Source organism: Achroia grisella, unplaced genomic scaffold (assembly GCF_030625045.1).
Source record: "Achroia grisella isolate CSIRO2021 unplaced genomic scaffold, CSIRO_AGI_Agris_v1 utg402, whole genome shotgun sequence".
NCBI lineage: Eukaryota > Metazoa > Arthropoda > Insecta > Lepidoptera > Pyralidae > Achroia > Achroia grisella.
Genome location: NW_026712841.1, coordinates 2,864,468 through 2,888,446, shown reverse-complemented (window position 1 = coordinate 2,888,446; position 23,979 = coordinate 2,864,468). Strand labels below are relative to the sequence as shown.

Sequence of the window (23,979 nt, the reverse complement as noted above, 5' to 3'; positions counted from 1 at the left end):
TCAGGGCCCATGGACTGCTTGGGCTTTAGGCGCCGCAGAGCTGTTCGCACTTCGCATAATGTCAGTCGGCTGATATGAACTCGGTGCGAGCTCATGTCGGCGCCCGCTGCTGCCGCTGCACGTTCAGCTTGCTGAGGATCCAATCTCGGCCGGTTGGGGCTGTATACCGACTTAAAATAGGATGCAAAACACTCCGCGGTGTCCACGTCACTTACAATTTGACCATCTTTTATTATTTTAGTACAATTATGATTTGAGTGTTTGGATTTTATAAAGCCCCAAAAGGATTTGGGATCATTTTTAAAATTTAATTGTAGCTTCTGTTGGTAAAATTCATATGCTAACTCTATTTTATCTTTTATTTGCGATCGATATCGAGAAAACACCAGGTAGTCACAATGTAAACCTGATTTTTTATATAATTTATGATATTTCCATTTTAGTTTAATATCACTTATAATTTCGTGAGTATACCACTCCGGATAATAAAATCTCGTTTCATTTTTACCAAATTTTTTAGTTTTTCTAGGAACAGAGTAGTCTATAATTTTTGATATTTCATTGTAAAAATAAGATACTGCTATTTGTGGGTTCCGAATTTGATACAATGTTGTCCAATCCATCGAACACAAATTATTATACAACTCAAAGAAATTAGCTTTATAGAAATTCCATTTTAAATATTTCTTTGTCGAATCATCCCTAAGCTGATGGACTCGCGGTACGTCCTGATCAACCCCAATAGGCCCAAACACGCGCCGCCATTTTACGTTGCATATTAACGGCGGATGGTGAGTGTCAATATCAACTACTGGCTCACTGGACAATTGTACATCTAAATCATTTTCTAACAGCGTCGTTAGCACTAAATCTAAAGTACGACCATTAATATTATATATATTATTTACCTGCCGAAATCCACAGAAGGCATTCATGTATTCAAAATAACTCTGTACTTCCACTGTAGTAGAAGGCATATTAAAATCACCTATAACTAAAACATTACTATACTTGACACAAATATTTTCAATAATAAAGAATAAACGTATATATTCGCGTACATCACATTTTGGGGGTATATAAACCACACAAACCAATAACATACAGTTATTACGAGAGTGTACGGTTGCACAAATTATTTCAAATAAGGAGGAGTCCACATTGTCGATTGTAATGCGATTTAATTCTAAGCGAGACGAAGCCGCTAACAAAACACCTCCTTGCTTACGCCCGTCCACTCGATCACAGCGCAATATGGTAAACACAGGTGGTACTATTTCTCCATCATGTATCGAATTATTAAGACCCGTTTCAGTAATAGCAAATAGATCACAAGTTGAAGTTGATATATTATTGTAAAATGTATTCAATTTCGTCCGAAGGCCACGTACATTCTGGTAAAAAATCGAGAATATCTCATCAGTTTTAACTAAGGGTTTTACCTGGTTTACGGTAGTTTCGAAACCACACCCATTCATTAAATTGAGTGTTTAGTGGCCAACTCTTCTCATTATTTAGTTTTCCAAAGAGTGATTCTGGAACACCAATCATAAATGACGCATAGTCTCTTTTAGTTTTGGGAACAATTTTTTCAATCTTTAGATCCTTTGTGCCACATATTTCGGAAACATGTTCTGTAATGGCGTCGGCCGATGTATCAGGATGAAGTGACCATACATGTAGAAATTTCTTCTTTTCTATTGCCTGGAATTTAGAGATATTGGTATTTCCTCCTCTCTGGATTGCCTTCAAGTGAACAGACCTGCCATCATTAGAACTGCTATTACAATTATATTTCGGACCCTCATTTTCATTAGATTTATGGGTCTCATTATCGTTCAATTTTTCTTCAAAAATTATATTCGAGTTCACATGAGCATTTACACGCTGCCGCCTATGCAATGTAGTTCCACGCTTAGATGATCGCTCAGCCGCCCGTATTGCGCGTTCCGTCACAGTAGTGTTGGATACGGTAGTAACTTCGCCAACTATAGGCTTCTCTGTTGCACTCTCCAAAGAAACTATCTCGACGGGATTATCTGTCTTGCTCTTTCCGATACTCACAGATTTTTCTAAGTTATCAATCTTTGCATATAATTTTCGTATTACCTCCGTTTGTTCACTAATTGTATCAAAACAATTATTTAAAATCTGTTGTTGATCTTCAATTTTCTTGTTTTGGGTTTCAATTTGCGTAGTTTGAAAAGTAATTTTAGTTGTCAATGCTGACACTTTCTTTAATAAATCGCCAACGGCCGATTCGATATTAAATTTCGACATATTTACTGATAAACAGAATAAAATCACAGAGACAATGTATCCGTGTCAACTCGTAAGTTCTCGTCGTATAGTAATATTTAGATTTTCGCTTACTCATATTTCTATTCATAAAATAAATTATGTTTATAATTTAATCAAATATACATGAATATTTATTATTATTATTGCTTCATTTATTCATTAGACTGATTGGAATGATGGGCGAGTGGCGAATGAACTGGTTAGATCTATGGGTGGACCTGCGCTGCCGCCGAACAGATTGAGACGTGATCCCGCTCGGTGGGAAGAAAACAACCAGCAAGCTATTGATGCAGCTAAGAAAATAGGTTAGTAATATTTAGATTTTATTTTAACTAACAAATTAAACTTTTTACCAACGTGGACTTTATACAAGATGTCTGCGTGAATACTTTAGTTCCCCTATTTCAGCTGTTCATTTGCTGTAAAACAGGAGTCGAATGCTTGAAATAAACTAATTCTGACTTTGATATTGTTTTAGGAGTACAACCAGTATTATCTGCTAAGGATATGAGTCAGAATGAAACCGAACACTTGGGAGTAATGACGTGGGCTACTCAATTCCGAAATGTATCACCAAGACCACCGGTGCATGATATGCTACGAGTTGCTCTCGATTCTACATCTGGGAGAGTTGGAGAAGAGGTAAGTTTTAATCTGATTGTATCGTATAGTAGAGAATTCTAATATATAAATACTTTATACTACTGTGTATGTTATGTTAATATTATTAAGAATTACGGACATTTAAGTGCTTTACATATTGCATCTATAAAAAATAAAATTAAAACCAATTAAAAATATTATTAAAAACTACTATATATAGACTATTAAAACTATATTTATATTACACATACATAATATTTAAACAAAAACGGTTAAATATCTCTTAACAATATTGTTACAAGGCACAAAAGTTGATACTTATGTGCTTTGTAACCAATTTGTGAGAGATTGTACTATGGTGATCCATAGCATAATCCCTTACAAATTAACCTACCACTTAGAATGTTAAACAAGATGGCGTATCACCTCGATAACTTCTGAAAAGTGGTCGTAGTCGCTTATATAAATCATACCATTAAAATCACCACATATTCTAAGCCGCTAACACACATATTCACATAGCGCACATATTCTAATACATATATATGCCATTCTTTCGCTATCAGAGCACTATCCTGATTCTCTAAAGTTGAATACAACAACACACTCATTGTTACTTCACAAAAGTATAATAAAAGGATATTACTTTTATAAGTATATAGAAACTCCAACCTCATGCAATATTACTGCAAAATACTACACACTAGTTCTGTACAATTCCAGGGCAAACAACAACGATAAGTTAACGTATTTTTATTTATTTCACTCTGCTATTTCCACTTGTCTGTCGTTAAACAGTTTAATTCCCAACCTATGTTTCGGTGGAAGGGTAAGGTATGGCAGCTAAATTACAGGATACGTAGGCATGACATCTAAATCCTCCGGAAAGACAATGTGTAGGGAGTATCACCGATGTTACATAATGTCATAATGTTACGGACATTATTTTTTGAATTTAGGCGACGATTGCTGTGTACCATTAGGTAAATCAACAGCTTGTTTATTTATTTATTTATATTAATTGATTGTCATTTCAATAAAAAAGAATCGGATAAATTATAGTGGGCGAGTGCATAGGGTACTCCAAATACGCGGAAAGACTTTTATGAAGGGATTGAAGGCGTTGGCCTTAGCTGTTGAGCTATCAGTCCTCTTTGACGAAAACGACTTTCGTCTGTATTCTCTGCAATGTAGGGGAATTTCTCATTGTCAGACAAAAACACACATACACATATGTGTATATATGTGAGTTGCCAGTAATTTTATTTTTACAGACATACATAAGGGTCGAGTCCATATCGAACGAGCTCTCAATAACGGACGTAAAAGTGTCGATCGTTAACCCGTTAGAACAAGAGTCTCGATTGAAATTGAACCCCCGAGGGGCTGGAGAGTTCGTGCCGGAGCACGCCGGCATGCACGAGATAGTACTCACTGTTGATGACATTAGGTGAGTTTCACTATTCTCTTTGTTGGTCTGTTTCACGCCTATTTCCCAGTAGAATCAGATATTAAACTATTCTGTATGAACGTAATTCTGCAGACACACTGATGCAGACTAAAAAATAATCTACTATCTACGATAGCGTATATTTCGTAATATAATATTATAACACATGCGAAGCCAGTCCAGATATTTTCCGTTCTCATGGCTAGATATTTACAAGCAACTTTCTATAAACTTAAGTCATATAAGGGACCATTGCAGAATTACAAATGTCTAGACTCTAGTTTTTGTTGTGTGTTTAGGTAACTGAATATTTGTGTTTATTAGAAATAAAGTTAAAATAACAACAAATATAAAGATTTCCTATGAAGTTATAGATATTTTAATAAATATGATCATACTAAAAGCAAGAATTGCGAAGAGATCTAAGTGCAATATTTATATAAATAATTATGTTCACTGCTAGCAAATGGAATATTGAACGTAACACTCGATTTCTCTGTTTATACTATTGTAAGCCTATTCGATTCGAATCCAGTGCGAAAGGGACGACCTTACCGTCCCACGCATTTATCTTTGTTAGCGGTATTTATCACCGGAAAGTTGTCCGGAAATTTAAATTGAGCCAAAGATTTAGATGTCGACCAGAATTTAACCCAGGATATGTGATTACAGATTGTGTTCTTATTGTTATTGTTTTCATTGTAGAGTGGATGGTAGATATTTCTTTAGAGTGCTACCAAGGCTGGTCATGGTTCCACCGCCGGGTATGGCGCCCTGTGCCGCTGGGAGCATCGTGGAAGTTCTAGTCAGTGCTACTGGTAATTATAATTTTTTTTAATTAATAAATATATCTAAACAAAGATCTTGATAATATACAGATGTTACAGAATATAATATTTCATTATAAGAATTTTCTAATACTAGGTTTTGCCCGCGGCTTCGCTCGCTTTAATTTATCCTCTTAGGGGTGGAATTTATCAAAATCCTTTCTTAGGGGATGCCTACGTCATAGTAGATTTATGCATGTAAAGTCTCAGCCCGATTGGTTTAAAATTGACAAAGTTCCATACAAAATTTCATCCCCTATTTTATCCCCTTGGGATTATTCAAGAATTAATCAAAATCCTTTCTCAGCGGATGCCTACGTCATAACATCTACCTGCATGCCAAATTTCAGTCCCTCGGTCCGTCCAGTGGTTTGGGCTGTGCGTTGATAGATCACTATGTCAGTCACCTTTGAGTTATACATATATATATAAATAATAACCCCCTATACTATATAGTACAATATTTATGTGATCCTAACGTAAAGATATATATATTAATATAATAATATTATAATATATTAATAATAATATTATATAATATATTAGATAATAATGACCAATATCAAAAAAATAGAAAGTTACAGAAGCATCCAAAAGTAAGGTACTTTTTATAATGTTTATATTGTGTAATGAAATATGTTACCATCGAGTAGGTGTCAATTTAACAAATATATACATGATGGTTGTTTTAAAGCTCTAAGTTGTATATATAACGGTTATGCTAATTACTAGCACTGGTCTTTATTAATATAACAGTAATTTAAATATAGGAGCACCAAGGAGGGAGGACATTGATGTAACAGCCCACTCCCCGAGTGGCCGCGCTGTACCACTGCAGGCCAGACATCCACCGCCTTCAGCACCAGGCACCACCGCCTCCAGTGCCACCTTCCAACCTGACGAAGCTGGAGTATGGACGATAGCGATCACTTACAAAGGCGAGCATATACAGGTACACAAAAGAGGTTTATAAGAAGTTTATTTATTTATTATAAATCGGCATATTTTGCCCTAGCAAATAAAAATATTTTGACTATATACTCGTATTTATGACTATTTTTTACAGACTCATATATGATGTTATACTATATTTACCTTCATAAATACACTTCACAAACAACACTATTTACATAGTAATTGAATCGGATCTTCTAAAATACAAATAAAGAATTCCTGTAGTATTGAGTACTACGTAATAATATACATTCAATATTCATGTTTTTGCGACAGTCATTTAGAATATTTTTTATGATACATTAGTCAATATGTCAGGACAAATCCAGTCTATAAGAGAAATTTTATTTTTACTAATTCTTCAATCCATAAACTCTCCTTTACTGTACTCTATAGATATCTTTTGTAATAAAATTAACTGCTATTGTATATTATTCTCCAAGAAAAAACTTTATAGAATACTTTAATAAAAGTTGATTCAAATTCTAGGGTGGTCCATTCACCTGCGAAGTATTCGATCCAGCTGGAGTCCGTCTCAGTTCTGGTGCGTTAGAAGGCGCTGAACCACTCAAACCCCACTCGTTTGAGCTGGACACCAGTGGATGTGGTGTGAAGGGCGATCTGCAGTTAGATATAGTCCACGACAAATACAGTGTCATGTGTGCTCTTGAGAAACTCTCAGCAACAAAATACCGTGCTACCTTCATGCCGAAAGCAGCTGGAAAACATAGAGTGAGTATATTAGGATATATACATAATAAATATCATTAAGGTGAAAAAAAATATTAATATATCTCTCAAGAGAATATCCAAGCACAGTGATTAAATAGATTATTTTAGACAGAAGAACTATAACTACTATTTCATAAATATTCAATAAAATTCATAGCTACTCTTTATGTCACATTGTTTAATCCTGACTATTATCTTTATATTTTACTAAAATTGCTCACCTGCAATAGAATACAACCAAATAATATAGGGTAAATAAGGTACGTTGATACGAGAATGCCAAATTCTTTTCTAAAATTGGCCTCGAATCTTATATATAATATGAGCAATTGCTTGCAGATTATTAATAAATTTAATAATTACTATAATGTTGTTACTTTATCTCTATATTTACGAGAGTTTCTTTATGGGGTAAGGAGAAATAACCGAGTGGGAATGTTGACGCTTTTGATGGTGTAATAGCTAGCATATTAATAACACACATCCATTCCTTTTGATGCTCGTCTGTTCAATCCTACTTATGGCCTATAGGATTGGGTGAAAGCTATACAAGAAATCATATAATAAAATATACCATACCATAATTATCTACACGGCCTACAGTATGTGGCTATCTCTCCATAAAAATAAGATTCAGCTTACAGTTAAACGTTATGCTATTTATTATAAATTATTATTTTTCTGCTTCACTATTATAGTGTAAGATGCTTCATTTTAGTCGATTCTTATGATATCTCAAATAGTATAAAAGAAGTGGTGACATATGTATATTGAAAAATAATTATCACGCGCAGAGTTAAACCATATAATTTATGTCCGCTTGTTTTTATAAATAGGTATATTTCCTTTCCCTTAATACGCTGTACTGTTTCTATAATGGGAATTGGAAATCCATCAATAACCAATGTTGCGGATCGGTCCGTGCACGAAAATCTATGCAAGTGGGACATGCGAGATTCCGCTTTGAGTACGAATTGAAGCTAAATTCAGAACTAACATAAAATAGACTGTATTCATATTTATTTTGCAGCTGTATATTTACTTTAATGGATATGATGTACACGGATCGCCTCATATGTTCCGTGTTGGTTCACGCTCAAAGAAACCCCGTGATAGTTCTAGTCCTTCCCCTGCTTACGCGAGGATATCTAGTCCAGGTATTTATCTTAAATCCTATATTATAACCTAATAATGATCATGGAATACTATATCGACTTAGAACCAAAAGTTATACGCTACTATTTATATGTATTTCTGATTGACGGTGATAAAAGCGGCGACAACAAACCAAATTATTCCGAGAAAGAGTCGTAAGTTTGCTTCATGTCACGTTGGATTCAAATTTGGCTAACGAAATTTGGGTATGTTATGTGTTGGATTTTCTACGACGGCATATGCCAACGCTTTAACAACCTTATGTACATAGTACAATACAAGATTGTAGGTATATTTTTATTTTATACTAACTGAGCACGCAATATCGTACCTATAAATGTATTTTATTGGAAAATCGATTGGACTAAAATCAATACTAAATTTTAAATTTATTTATATATTAAGTGAAGTACCATAATACATTAGTAAAAATCCTACGCAAAGCGATGAAACCGTTATGATATAGCGCTCACAAAAATTCTAAAAATCATTGATTTTGGTGTTGTTACTTTGTTAATCCTGCAATATTTTTTTTATTATGTGTCTTATATTTTCAGTTACAATTTGACAATAAATATACAATAGATATATAATAGAATCGCGGTATCTATTAAGTACATTCAGACAGTCATTAATATAGAATATAAAATTTTATACTCTGTAATCCGCGCATCGAACCAGAGCGAACTTAACCCAGAATATCTGACCCGGAACTGATTTTGCAAGTTCATTTTATATATGTATATATCCTCCAAAATAGACTTGAGCATAAAGCTAAGCCCGTTAATCGTTTACTTGAAAGTGTTATGATTCATTAACTTCCTTAGATTTTAATAGACGATGTTATACGGTATACACGCGGCATTCATTTTATTATTTTTAACAGTTTTTTAGAATGTAAATACTAAAACATGTTTTTTTAATTTACAGTCACGATTATTATTGTAGATTTGGTAGTCAAAAGCATTCTCAATTATCGACATGGTGAATTTAATACTAGTAATACTAATGGTATGGCCACATTTCGCTGGGTATATTTGAATCCAACATGCTAGGGGCTGAACTTACCACCATCTCCCCAATATTTCGTTTTATATCGGTGGTTGGCAGTCGAGACTCAGTCAAAAATATAAATAGACATACACGAGCTCTTGTTCTTCTTGTCATGATGTAAACTACTAGGCTACAATCCTCTTCTTATATTTTACATGTAAAATATTACCTATATTTTAATTTATATGATAAACGTTAAGTATGGGATTACTGAAGCACATACTATATTAAGAACAATTTTATACTTGCAGTCACTCGATTGAGATCGGAAAGTCCAATGAACCATTACAATTTATATGACGCAAATGCGACGAAGCACAATACCAGCTCGATAGAACGTCGTGAGGAGCGACGTGACTCTACCGATTATTACAAATCTTCGTTTAGCTCAGATACCAAAGAGAAGAGCTATGACGTCACTGATTCTGCATACTCCACATCTAGAGCTAATAAAATAGATAACTTTACATCTAGATACGGTTCTGAAAGTCCTAGAAATAGAACAGCAAGTCCAATAACGACGAAACACCTAGGAAATGGATCCAGGCTTGATTTGAATAGATCTACAAGCCCTTACAGAGCCGGCAGTCCGTATAGAGCGACAAGTCCCATTGGACGAACAACGAGCCCATTAGCAAGAAGGGACAGTCCTTTAAGTCCACTGAATCGGACTGCAAGTCCAATTAACAGGTATGTGTGATAATAATTATGTTATACCATTTATATTCACCAAAAATATTATTGCGTACTAAGAATCTGCAATGTAATTTTATAATATTAATCTATCAAAGTTATAACTAGTTACATAAGATACAAATTATATTATCTATGGTTGTCTTCGTGAATTCAACTAAAAATACGCTATGCGTTTTTCTAAGATATGGATTATCTGTATAACTAGATTTCTTAGAAATTCACGCTTTCATTTAACCATAATTGAGGACGAAATATCTTGACTAACTGTTCGTATAATTTGTTATAAATTATTAAAGCTTTATATAAAATTCATTTTCGGATAAAGAATTAACTTTTAAACATCCCACTCGAATTATATTAAAATTTGCACAAGAGAACTATTAAAATTTATTTTGTTACTCAAAATATTTACAAATATACAATGTTTAAATAATTGTTATGTACATTTAATTTATTTTTAAATTTCGTTCATTACTATCTTTATTTTCTCATTTTTAAAGACTGATTACTGTTTTTAATTACAAGCGTATTAATTTCATTCAATTGGTACTCGGACAAAATTACATGAATTGAGAGTTTCGTCTACCGTTATTTTGTAACTCAATTTTTAATATCATTTTTTACATTTTAAATAACACTTATTGCGTTCATTGAAACTACATACATACCAATTTTATCACATCACATAGATACTATAGAGACTATTAAACATTCTACAATAGTGCAAATGGATTGTATTTAGGTACTGGTATTTGCTCAGGACACTGCCACATTGTGTTCGTACCTATTATCTGCATCTAGATTGTTATCACGAGTTGATAGCTATCAACAATTAATTGCCATGTTAATTTCATAGCTGAACGCATCACTTCTGCCGCACAAGAAACTGTTATACCTGTTAAATTAATATAATATAATCTATATTATATCTACTATATCATGGTATATACCAGATTACGTTTTATTATTTTCATTCAATGAAGCATTCATTTTATTAGGAAATATTTTTAATATGATAGATATATTTATTTTTTATATTCTACACTTCGATACATTTTCTTAGATATATATGATAGATATAAATCCTGATATGTATGTTAGATTATATTTTATATAATAATGTCATATATTTCTTAATATTGCATTAGGAAGCAATTAGTTTAGAGTCCGTCGAAAAAGATATAATAGCGAAAGTAAAGATCATTTACATTTTAAACATTAATATCATAAAAAATATGTTTACATTCTTTCTACAAATAATCAAACTCCATCTATAATGAAAGATTTTTCAAGCATGTTCCTATTCGTTGGATATATTATATTCGTTCTTATTCACTTCTGATTAAGTTTAAAATTACTACCTAGAATTTTACATTACTTAATATTATTTTTTGTTAAATGTAATCAAAATATTATATATTTTAGTTATATATATCATACGACCATCGATATAGCATTTTATCTATCTATTTGTCCATAGGGTGAACAGTCCTACGGGTGTGATCAGTAACGAGCCTCTCTACAGCCCAGTGACGACGACTAAGCGAGTTGTTGAAAAGCGTTCCAATTATAAGATGTACAGCTCTTACAGTGGATCCCAAGATAATCTAGATCAAGGGAGTCCATATTCATCATTGGAAACTGATTATGTGAGAAGACTTGGCAGCCCTAGTAAGTCTTTTTTTTTTAGAAACAGATTCAATTATTATTATGTGACGATGATTCACTATTTTTATTATTACCAAGCATCAGACTACTCAAAAACAATAAAACGGAACTAAAAAAGAATATATTACCTACATTAGGAGAATGAGAGAAAATTGACTAGAACAGATATTAAGGTACAACAAAAACTTAAATAGATCTTTCATACAAATAATGTAATTTAAGTACATATATAAATCTGATATCATTCTAAATCTTAAATAAAGATTATGATCTTTATTTAAGACTTGGGTGACAAATTATATGGGTGACAACATTGGCAAATTTCTGTCTACAGTGTAAACACTGTATGTTATATTAAAAATAGACATCAGTAATGCAGTCATGGCCGGAATTTAAGATAAAATATTCAAATAAATATAGATATATATGTATAAGATTGGAAATTACTATTATACTCGTATAATACATGTAATTTATTTCAGATTCGTGAACTTGTAGTTTATTACCCCGACTTACACCAAAAGATCGTTGCTTTCAAAACTTTGTATGTCAATTTATATCTGATTAATCAGTGAAGAAAACACCAATCGTGAAGTTGTGTGTTTTAAAATTAATTTGAAATTTCGGCCACTTAGTTCGCGACATTATATTTAGTGCAGAATAGAATTCCAAGAGCCAATATTGCATGTATAGTTCATATTGTGTGTATAAAAGTAGGTATTACATAATATTTTGACAAAAGAATTAACAAAGAAAAACAAACAATCGTCACTTTAATTATTATTATTAATAATGATTAAATTATTCAACGAAGACCATAATACGATACGATAAATTGTTGGCGTATTGCATAGTCAGCTATCCTTACATAAGACGATCTTGCAATATAAAGTTGTGCAATTCGATAAGCAATCATTACTTACAAAAGTCATTACTTACTAAAGATCGAATTAGACATATTTTGATATAGACATTACAATGGTATTGTTTTTCAGATACGGGGGACCCTGGAGGAAAACCTTATATCAATAGAAAGGACTCCTGGGATTCTGTTGAGAAGACAAGACAAATGATGAGTGCCAATAGGTAATTGAAAAGATAGTATTTTAGAAAGCTAATTATTTTTTTATTAGTTGACCTTTATCAAGGAGGGGTATAAAAAACCTACGGTCGCTTTTGGGACCAACGAAATATAATAATAACTAATAATATAAAATAATACTTAAAATCTGGTCATGCCATTTTGGAAAATAACAGTTATACAATAGATATTTAAATAATACTTAGGTATATTTGGTTTGAATACAGTAATAAAAAGACTCAAAATTTAATTATTCTGATATAAATCTAATTAGTGTATAAAATGGAATGAAATTTTATTAAAATTGCAATATAAATGCTTTAATATCAATCTCCGCATACGTTCAATGAATTTAATTAAACCTAACCAATGCATTGGATACAACGTAAATTATTATATGAAATATGAAATTATTGTAATAGTCATTTATAAATTTAAGAAAATATTTGTAAAACTTATATTGAAACAGTTTATGTATTATTAACTTTAAATGTTTTAAAAATCCTTTTTTAGCATTTAATTTTATGAGTTGATAAAATATCTCTGAACGGATTTTTAATAAAAAGTGTAATGAAGTTTGCAGTTATTCAATATTTAATATACTTTTTTTACTTTTTATATCCATCTATTTGGTAGGTATTTACGTATACTGTAAAACCCAAACTATAATATTGATAATTGTGACTTGCCTTTAAGTTGACCGATGATAATTTTTTGCAATTTCTAATACATATCTTACGTATTTATACGCCACCTTGTTTGCCGTTTCCAATATCTACTGTAATTGTATGAATTTTCCGCAGCTTGGAACCCAGTAATCCGGACCGCTATGGACAGAGCACGCTGGATCGGGAGACGAAACGCAACACACAACTAAATAAATTCAGTGATTTTTCACGCGATTCTTTCAACCGACAACTGGACCGACTGGCGGACGACCGGGACTCTGAAACGTACTCTAGCCGTGTGAGTTAATAGACTTTTTAACATATAAAACAAAAATAATTTACCTCGCATTTTTATGTCTATTAATGATTCTCTTTTATCTATCTATCTTCACTAATTTACCTGGCATAATGATATCTATTTCTAATTCACTCTCTCTCTCTCTCCCTTCTCTATAATAATAGTAATATTTCATAATTGACACACCGCAATCTACTTCCAATCCAAGCAGAGTTTGTGCTTTGGTTACTAAACAACTGATATAAATACATACATATATATATTTTAAAATACATACATAATATATGTACACGGAAAACTCCCAGACCTACAAACAATCATGCTGATGAATACCGTGCGAGGAATCGACCCGGCAACCTTCGAAAGTAAGGGGTGTGCAATGTATCCATTAGACCAATGAGGGCGTCAATAAACAGTTGGACAAACAGTTATTCTTTATTCATTAAAAAACAAATTTTATATCACCAAAATTACTGATAATTCTGTTAATACTTCTTTAAGCAAACTGACTGATTAATTAAAGAACCAATGGAGTTTAAAACTTAGAATTAAATATACTTAATCATCATTTATCACTAAGAAAGGATTTCTCTAGAACTACAAACTTCCACTCCTCAGTGACAAGAGATAATGGATTTACAAACAATAATAGTTAAGAACTGGTTTTAAAATTCCATGATAGTGTCTTTAGACATGTATTTATATATGTGCAAATGAAACTAAAAAAGCTTACATTGAATGTAATTAATCCAATTTAATGGTAATTGTTTGTCCACGCAGCAAGAGTTCAAACGTGAAGTACGGGAGAGCTCATCATACGTTGTACGTGACTCGTCGTATAGCAGCGTCGAGGACCGTCAACAACAACAACCACAGCAGTCTTTTTTATCCAATAGGCCCCCCCGCGACCCGAACGGGGGGGCCCGAACTGAAACGGACGCCGCTCACGCACGTTTCAGGTAGATATTTGGTGCCTTCTACAACAATACTTTCTTCTATAATGTTATAAATGCGAAAGTTTGAATGGATGGATGTTTGTATGGATGTTCGTTGCCCTTTCACACAATATAACATAACGGATTTTGATGAATTTTTATAGTGATATGCTTCTACATTAGAAAAGCACACAAGCTATAACTTAAAAAGGTAGTGTCGTCTAATAGGTTGAAAAAAATCTTCAAACTGAAAGCTATGTTGAAATCCGTTACAGTTACACTAAAATCTAGCTCTAAAAATCTTTTATACAGAAGTTATTATAGTCAACATTGTGAACTGTAAATATATTAATTTAAACACTAATGTAATATCAACGTAGATTTTACAGTACTGAATTAATTCATAATAAAATAAGTACCTTTATCGGTTTTGTTATTTAGAGTAGATAAATTTTGTCCTCTAAACTAAATAATAAAACATCTACATGCGTCATGTGTCCTTTTTGCAAATCATCAGAAGTAGTGTAACAAGAATTTCTTTAAATTATGATGACTAAAATTCACAATAATTTAAAGAAATTATTATGACTTTTACTTTTTTAGATGATCTGAAGTTCATATGTATGTAAGTTACGTATCAGAATATCACTTATAAAATTAAATACGTAGGTTAAATCGCAGGCGGTCACTAGTTTTATTCTAATTATAAATTGAAAAGTAAAATAAAGTATATGTATTTACGTTAACTATGTCTATATTTACGTTAACTATATTACGTTAACTGTCTTCTTTGTAGAAGACAAAGCGACCGTCATGCACCACGAACGCTTGTAGACCCTTTCTGTTTCTATGCAGTGGTTCGTTTGTAATTAGCTTTTAGTATAAATATTGCCAAGCAGAGAAAATTAATACATAAAACTATTTATCCTTTCTCTTTGGTTTCGACTGCAACATTAAGCTGTACTTTATTTTCACTCGCTATAACATTTTTTTACTATTATTTATCTTTACTCGTGTAATTAACTGTTGAAGTAGAGATGTGCTGCTTCTTTATTTCTCATATGTTTTATTTCAGTATTTTTAATTAAAATCTTTAAAAATAATAAGTAATTATAAATGTAATCTAAATATATAGTTTTCATGATACTTAAAGCTTTTAACAACATATTTATAATAAATAAATTAAACTAAACAAAGAAAATATAGGACATAAATATATATAATTCATACTAATATTGGTATTGCTGAAGTCAATCTGTGTGCATGTTTGTTGTTACCTTTTCATGCATTGATGTTTATGAAATATATAGTAGTGATAGGTACTTGATCAAATATAGGCTTCTTTTATCTAAATAAGTAGTCGATATCGCGTGTAACAGATATATTAATCTATAACAAAAATTTGCGGAAATTAGATACTTTGTTTTTCTTATGTAATTGGAATGATAAACTATTTTACGGACCACCCGATAGTTAGCCGTAATCGTCGCCTATATATAATACATGAACAACGTTATAGACATCACGTCATCATGTTACAACCGCGATACCACTTTCGCATTGCCATTTCAGAAAGATTTCATGCCTCTTCCTGTCCAGATACTCTATTGCGCTCAGTTTTTAATAATTGCCATTTTGTATTCATGCCCTTTCTGCCGAGTTCCATCTTTGAGTGAAACAAATTACAAGAACGCAATAACTCCAGTCTCGGGCGAAAATATGAATCTGTTGAACGTAGCAGACGTTTTCACGACGCTGTAAATTTTACACCCTCCCCTTCACTATCGGGACTATTTTTATTATAAATAAAATACTCTCTTCGCAAAATGAACGTTATAACATTGGAAAAGCTGTAGCACGAGTCCTTTTACATTATATTTCAGACACAATCGAAATTAATTTACCTCCCTTTCATGTTCAGTATTCGCAGAAAATAGTAAATATATTTTAAACTACTTTCTACTATAATGGAAACATAGACTATCGTCGAATTTATATTATAATAAATACCCCAACTAACCGATTTGCAATGGTTGCGAGTTTTATACTCTGTTAAATAATGAGTATTTCTATTAATTTGCTTTTATTTTGTTAAGTCTGAACGTGAAATTAGATATACGGCATGTCTTATGAACAGATTTAATTAAATACTTTTAGAAATTTAATACTTCTAATATAGAAGTATTAATAATTTATACTAAATTTACTGCATCAAATTTTAAGGTTCTTTGTTATATATGTATATGATGATCATTTAAAACTAATAAACATAAAAACTATATGTATAACAGACTATTCACTAGAAGAACCAATAAGATTTTTGTTAGTTGTTCTTTTAAATAAATATTAGGACCCTAAGTCCATAAATTAGTTTTATTCTAAGATAATTTAAAAATGAAGCTAATAAAAGATATTTTTTATGACCATATTTGATTATATCCTATGTATGTCCGATGCATAGTATTATGTTAAATAAACTATTACCATATTACTAATAATTGTCTAGTATCCATAATACAAATATTGCTTATTTTGTGACTTGGCATTTTAAGTATTGACCAGTTTACTTATTTATTTATTTATTCAATATATTATTAGTTCATTCTAGTTGTTTACTTTTTCACACAGTCAATAAATGAGCTAGAAAAGGTAACAAAAGCTATACGAAATCACTGGTGTCCCTTTGCGTACTGTACTAATGCATTATTTGTTGCAGATCAATTCAAAGGGATAACAATAGAGGTGCCAAAGGAGTAGTCGTAAAACCGAGTTACGGAGGTGTGGTGGGACAACCTGTTGAATTTATAGGTAAAGAAAACTTTATTTCTCTCCGAAATAACCAATCGCGCTGTAATCTCGTCTACTGCTGTAAATATTATAGAAAAAGAAGCTTTAATCCTGGTAATACAGCTTGTGAGGATGAATATACCTCATATTTGGATGTTTGACACTCTTTAACGCTACGACTTTTGATAAGATTTTATTACAATTCTTGCCCTTAGATTCAGGTAAAATGTTAACAGAGTTTTCGTAGGTGTTCAACAGTACTTTTAGTTTTAGCTGGAATCACGCGGGCGATGCTGCAATATACAGCTATATGCTGTTAGGATTACTGTATTAATTAGGTTTTACCAGGACGTGTAGTGTGTAGGCCTTATTCTTTCTGTATAAACAATATTGTAGTAATTAATAAAAGGATGTCTTTGTGTGTTTTGCTATAACATTGTGTATATTTAGTGCTAGTAGAACTGATGAATCTTACAATGAAAATACAATATCAACGATTATTTCTCCTACAGTGGACTGCAGTAGTGCAGGCCCAGGACATTTAGAGCTGGAGGTATCAGGCGGCAACGGTACACTGGTTGCGAGTTCCGTCCGTCCTTTGGGAGGAAATAGATACGCAGCATCATTCACGCCCAAATTACAACGTCCACACGCCGTCCGCGTCACATTCAATGAAGAACATGTATCTGGTGAGTAAATGTTATTACTTACCAGATATATCTCTATTTTATATCCATTTTTTATACAATTAGAATAGTAAAACAACTGACGGCCTACCTCATAAAAACTTCACCAATATAGATGAAAGGATCATCATGATATTATGTGACCCTGACCCCGCTCAATTATTTACCATTTCGGAAGACTAAGATGTATCACGTGTCACTTTTCTCAACCTACAACCGAAACAACAACAGTAAAAAAAAATATAAATTAAAATATAAAGTAACATCGTGATGCCTAATAACTTAAACGATAACTTATAAGCCAAGCGTATAGGATGTTAGTGGTCCATCCATGGGAGTTTAATACAGGCAGAAATTGAACATAATATACCCAAATAAATACTAAATATTAAATTTTCAAATAGAATATTAATTTTTAAGACAAGATTTCTATCATTATCAAAACTTCTATCATTTACATCTTACTACGAACATTATCATTTATCTTAATATGAATTCATTGGCATAATTTCTTGTTAGGCGTACATTTGTAGCCACGTTACTCCTTGTTAGATTTTCTGTGTATTGTATGTAAAATACAAGAACAAACATACTAATATTTACAATAATTGACAATTATGTCTCTAATGCATAACTATATAATTTCAATAGTCTCCTCGTAATATTGATAACACCTATTATAATAACATCTGTTTATAATAAAATTATTTTACCCATTTTACTTCAGACCTAAAGTTAGTAATGTTTATTTATAAAGACAATTGACTCAGTAACACCTATAGCGAGATGTAGCTAAAATAGTCTCAAATCCCCACAAATATCTCGTGTTCTACTGAATTACCTATAACAAATCACGTTAGTAAGCGCCTTCGCATGTGGTTCCATTGAAGAGGTGCCCGATCCAGGGCATTATCCACGCCCGCCACTCCCAACTCGCTACATATTGTATGTGATTCCCGAAACAAAGAGAATAGCTCGCGCCTGACGAGAATACACCACATATACTCGTATGTATATGTATCTATAAGCGTTTCACTTCTAACATACTGGTTCGTAGTTACGCAGGAAATACAACATTTGTGTCAACTTTGTGAATTTATTTAAACAATGGAATATGTATATAAATTTGCCTAAATATTTGCAAACTGAAACAATGAACGAATGACCAGCATTGTCACATAAACTAGTTTTTAATATGATGCTATAAATCTGTTAAACTCAAAATTAAATTTAGAACTTTACTAGCATTAGCATACTACATAATCTTGGAACAATTTAACTGATGAACGCATAGATTAATACGAGGTAATTAAAATTTCAGTAACCAAAACAACAGGAAAGTATATTCGGAAATCAACATCTAATTAATGTAATAACCGCCTCGGTGGTCCAGCGGTTTTCCACACCGCCTTACTTCCGATGGTCGCGGGTTCGATTCCTCACACAGCAAAAACATATACATACAAATGTTTTTGCTGTGTGAGGAATCGAACCCATCGAATGAGTATGATTGTTTGTATCGATCTAGATGTTTTATATTATATACAGAATTAAAATAAACATACCTACAACCATGATACCATAATTTAAAGTACAAGCATGTTATCTGTTTTCAGGTTCATAAAATTTTAACACGATATATTGTATCTTAAAACGGGTTTCATAAAATATACATAGGTACATCTATTTATTTTTAAACGAAGTGTAAAGATTGTAGGCGTTTATTACGTATTTGGATGTGATACAAAATAGGAACTTCATAGCAAAGTAGACCTGAAATATATCTCTTAGTAGCATTTGTCACACTTATTAGGGACCAGCACTCAATGTCACACTACGACAATTATTCGTAGACGACATATCGGAAATCAAGTTAGTTAGCCAGTTTAACCGGGCGGTTCAGCACTTAGCTTCGTAAGTGGGCCATTGTATTAGATATTATATTCAGGTCATTCCCGTTTTAAAGTGAAATAGACTAATGCATATTAAGTGAGATATTAATAGTAGGTATATCCGGGAGTTTATTACTATAATAGTTCAATCAATCTTAATAAATTTATATGCCGTGTATTTGGGATGGCCAAGGTCATAATTTACATTTCCGGCATATCTATATCCAGTTTTCTCAAACAAACAGTGTGTAATACATAAACAGCCTCGGCCTTTAGCAATTTAAGACTACCTTACTAAAGATAGTCGCGGTTTCGATTCCGAGGAATTGACTCAAACCTTTATATTGGGTTGGTTATTTTCTATATACATATATATTGTACATGTATTTTCAAAAAGTAAAACTAGTTTTAGTATTTTGTATACTAAAATATGTTTTACTTTTTGAAAATTTATAAACAGTGGTTTAGTACTCACATGCTCTGCTTCGCTTGGTACTAGATGGCGTTGTGTGAATTCTCCAAGCTTATTATTAATATGCATTAATAATAAGCTTGCATTATAATACAAATGCTGGTTCTGATATGTAAAATACTAATTAATTTCGCCTGACAGTTGTGAGAAGTATTTCTATTTACATATTGTTAAATAGATAGGTAAGTATTATTACCTGTCATAGAACTGTATAGTTAATTGTGATCTAATTACTATTTGTTAATCAAACCCCCGCATCCTCATCACAGCACAACTTAAGTAGTTTGACAGAAGCTTGCCACTAAATATGCAATGAATAAATCGCTCAAGAGCCTGACAGGGTATGGCTTGGGTAGTTACTGCCATTATGTTGTAATAGGATTAGATGAGTACATTCATATAGTTAATATTTTAACGCTATAATGTCTTATCGTTATACTTAGGTACTTTATTATTAAGTTCATATAATATAAGGAACATATTATAGCACCAAAATATAATACAGATAGATATCCTCATAAGCCTTTAGGTTTTAATCGAAGTAAAATAGAAACTTGTAATTCTATATCTATGGACACTTAGAACAGATTGATCTATTATATATTAATAATATAAAGAGGTAGTTTTTCTCAAAGAAACGAAATTGTTTGCGTCAGCTAATTAACTATACCTATATCATAATATGAGTATGTACTAAATTACAGTTATATTTTAAATAATATAGTTTAGTTTTTGATGGTTTTTGTTTAGTTTTATAAATACTTCCGCGAGTAGAATAATTATAGTCGTCGCACAGCGCCGTTATAAATGGCCAGTATTTTCCCAAATATTTCATACTCGTGTCAAGTACAGTCTTATTAACGAACTCTTGCAGTGATATCTGATATATTATTGTTATATATATATTCCCATTGTACTTTTACGTTTTTATACTTGTTTTAGCAGATTTTACTTTATTATTAGTATTTTATTTAATTAATTCAAATGACTCAATAGGAGCAATGACACCAGGAATTAGATGATATGTTATAGGTATCTAAAATTTCTAATATCACTGTAAGTTTTATTCTATTAACCACACTAGAGCAGCGTAGTGTAACAGAACATTGGACTGTCTAAAACATGGTTCAATGCAGTTATTACCTACGACCAGGGCAGCTTTCAATACGATATATCAGTACCTACTACTACTGCTATATATTTGATACTACAATTTTAAATAATATATTGCAATGATAAATGACATTATATATTCGTCCGTTATATTCATTAAAAAAAGCTATCCGACATTGACAGTTGTTGTTAATACAGTGAAAACTAACCTAACCTAACCGAACAATGTTCTAAATTTAATTACAACAAAACTAGACTTTTATAAAACATTTAATAGAAAGTGGTTAACGGCGTTCCCTTGACGCGTGTAATCATTGCGATTAATCTGCCGTCGTCACTAGAAGAAACCGTGACGTTTTCATGTACCGTGTCATATTGTTAAGGCCATGGCATACTGGTATATATAGCGCTCAGCGTACCATACGACATATTAGACAGACTTTTGTATGTAGTAGATTTTTACTAGTGAACTCGGAAAATACGACATTTATTTTCTTATTACATTACTTTGGCAATACTATTGTTTTACAAGGGAAATAAATTTGTTGATGGTTCGAGTATAGAAGAACAGAATGTCACTAATAGGACTTGTAAATAGAACTGTGAGGGACATTTATTTATAATGCAAGAATTATTCAATGAGAGAGCTGTATTATTTTTTCTAAAATCAATTTCCTTAATCAATTTAGCCAGAGATATTAGCTATTAAGTTAGGAAGTAGTTGTAATAAATTTTATCATCGTCTTAATAATTACAAATATTAGGTATAATCAGGATGTGAGATCCATTTTCTCTATTTAGAACATTTTCTGATCTTGATAGTTTGATAATTCAAGAAATTACTATGAAGCAGAGTGATTATAAATGGAAATTCTAAAAATATACTTGGTGAGAATTCCAAGAACATAATTATAAATAATAAAAATATTCAATAAATCCTAAACAATAATATATATAAAATAAGTTACATTTTCATTTCTAACTCTTTGTTTCTCTATTTGCTGAATAGACGCCTATGAAATAGTAGCGCCTATTAACTGAAATCTATGGTGTTTGACTACGGGCTCACAGGTCAACCATGGCATATATGAAAGTGTAAGCACTGTAATAGTTTTGCGTCAGTTTCTAATTACTCACGTAATTACCGGTAGTAGCGCAGTGAAACTTGCTAATTGTCTTTCTCTATATGTAGGTCCTATACTCGGGTAGATGAACTATTTTATAGTTTCGCTAAGTTATTGTAGTTGCTCAAAAAATAACAATAATAATATAATACATGTATTTTGCTTTTTATCAAAATAAAAGATAAAACTCATATTTAAATAGATTTGGAACGGTCAGTATTGTTTGATTGCAAATAAATCCGATGAAAATATGAATATTTCATATTTATATTGTCATAGAGGAAGAAGCAGTACATTTAAGTTCATTAAAAATTTGTGCATATAAATCTATATATGTACCATTATTATAATATTTTGTAATATATCAATAAACAAACCGATTTTTAAGTTATAAAAGCTTTATTATTAAAACTAGTTAATACTAAGATTTCGATTGATCATTAGTCTTCTGTTTTAGTAATATTACAATTATTTCATGGGACTTTATCCTAACGCTAAGTTGTTCTGGTAGTTCTAACTGCGACTGCCGGAAGTGAAATAGATATTGATTTATGACAAACTGTATATTTAAACCATCTAATTATACGCCATGATAAACCCAGCTATCTATCGACAAACAAAAGGGCTTGAAATTTAGCACTTACAACGCAAGTGCTAAATTTCGATAGCTAATAGACATTTCAATTTCAACACGTAATGCAAATTATGTATTTTATAATGTCCTAAAATGTCCCATTTTAGGACATTATAAAACATACACATACATAGGTAGACATAATAAATATGTTTTGATTTAATATTAAAATAATTGTAGTTTTATTTTACTTGTAGACTTTATACCATATTTATTTCGTATATTTACATACGCCCGATTTCGTTACATCATCGTTAAGTATACTTCGGTATTTATTATTTAGCTGCCTATTTAAAAAAAAAATAAAGGGGGACGTTGTTTGTTGAAAATGCGAGCTAGAGGCTCCATTGCTAGCAATATGCTAGGGCAGATTAACCCCAGCCCAATTTCCCTATACAAGTCGTGGTTAATTCCTAGAGAATTCACCACGAAGCATGACCTAATTAACCCGATTTATACTCATCCTATTATATTCCACTGGTTATACGTCAGTGTATGCCGTTGGCGCAAGCAAATGAACCTTTCCATATTCAATCTTACAAAAATATATTTCATAATATTAGAAGTAGTCCACTTACTACGTAGGTACTATCAAGAAATTAGTAAAAAGACTACATTACAAGAAAGTAATTAATTTATGGTGATTTGCACCATCGATTACTGGACAAGTTTCATTAATAAAATGAACAAATGGAAACGTCATACTGGGATGCCGCGCCGTTGTGCTGCAAGTACCTATGTATAACATACGGCAGGTAGGCTCTCGGCTCTCGAATTCCACGCCGCCATTTTGAATACCACAGTGACGTCACGCGGCTGGGAGCGGGTGGCGCTGCGCTTGCGCACAGCT

The 23,979-nt window shown here is 31.9% G+C and overlaps 1 protein-coding gene across 1 annotated transcript in view; it reads left to right on the top strand.

The window, feature by feature from the left end:
* LOC131844602 (filamin-A) overlaps positions 1-23,979 on the top strand; it is a 94,375-nt gene that overhangs the window by 28,083 nt on the left and 42,313 nt on the right. The window contains exons 7-20 of the mRNA XM_059193532.1: positions 2,465-2,606; positions 2,780-2,943; positions 4,179-4,354; positions 5,060-5,172; positions 5,952-6,133; positions 6,625-6,867; positions 7,898-8,024; positions 9,327-9,765; positions 11,252-11,442; positions 12,435-12,525; positions 13,324-13,486; positions 14,267-14,445; positions 17,138-17,229; positions 17,721-17,897. Of these exons, the coding sequence (XP_059049515.1) occupies positions 2,465-2,606; positions 2,780-2,943; positions 4,179-4,354; positions 5,060-5,172; positions 5,952-6,133; positions 6,625-6,867; positions 7,898-8,024; positions 9,327-9,765; positions 11,252-11,442; positions 12,435-12,525; positions 13,324-13,486; positions 14,267-14,445; positions 17,138-17,229; positions 17,721-17,897 (2,479 nt within the window). The remainder of the gene's footprint in view (positions 1-2,464; positions 2,607-2,779; positions 2,944-4,178; positions 4,355-5,059; positions 5,173-5,951; positions 6,134-6,624; positions 6,868-7,897; positions 8,025-9,326; positions 9,766-11,251; positions 11,443-12,434; positions 12,526-13,323; positions 13,487-14,266; positions 14,446-17,137; positions 17,230-17,720; positions 17,898-23,979) is intronic.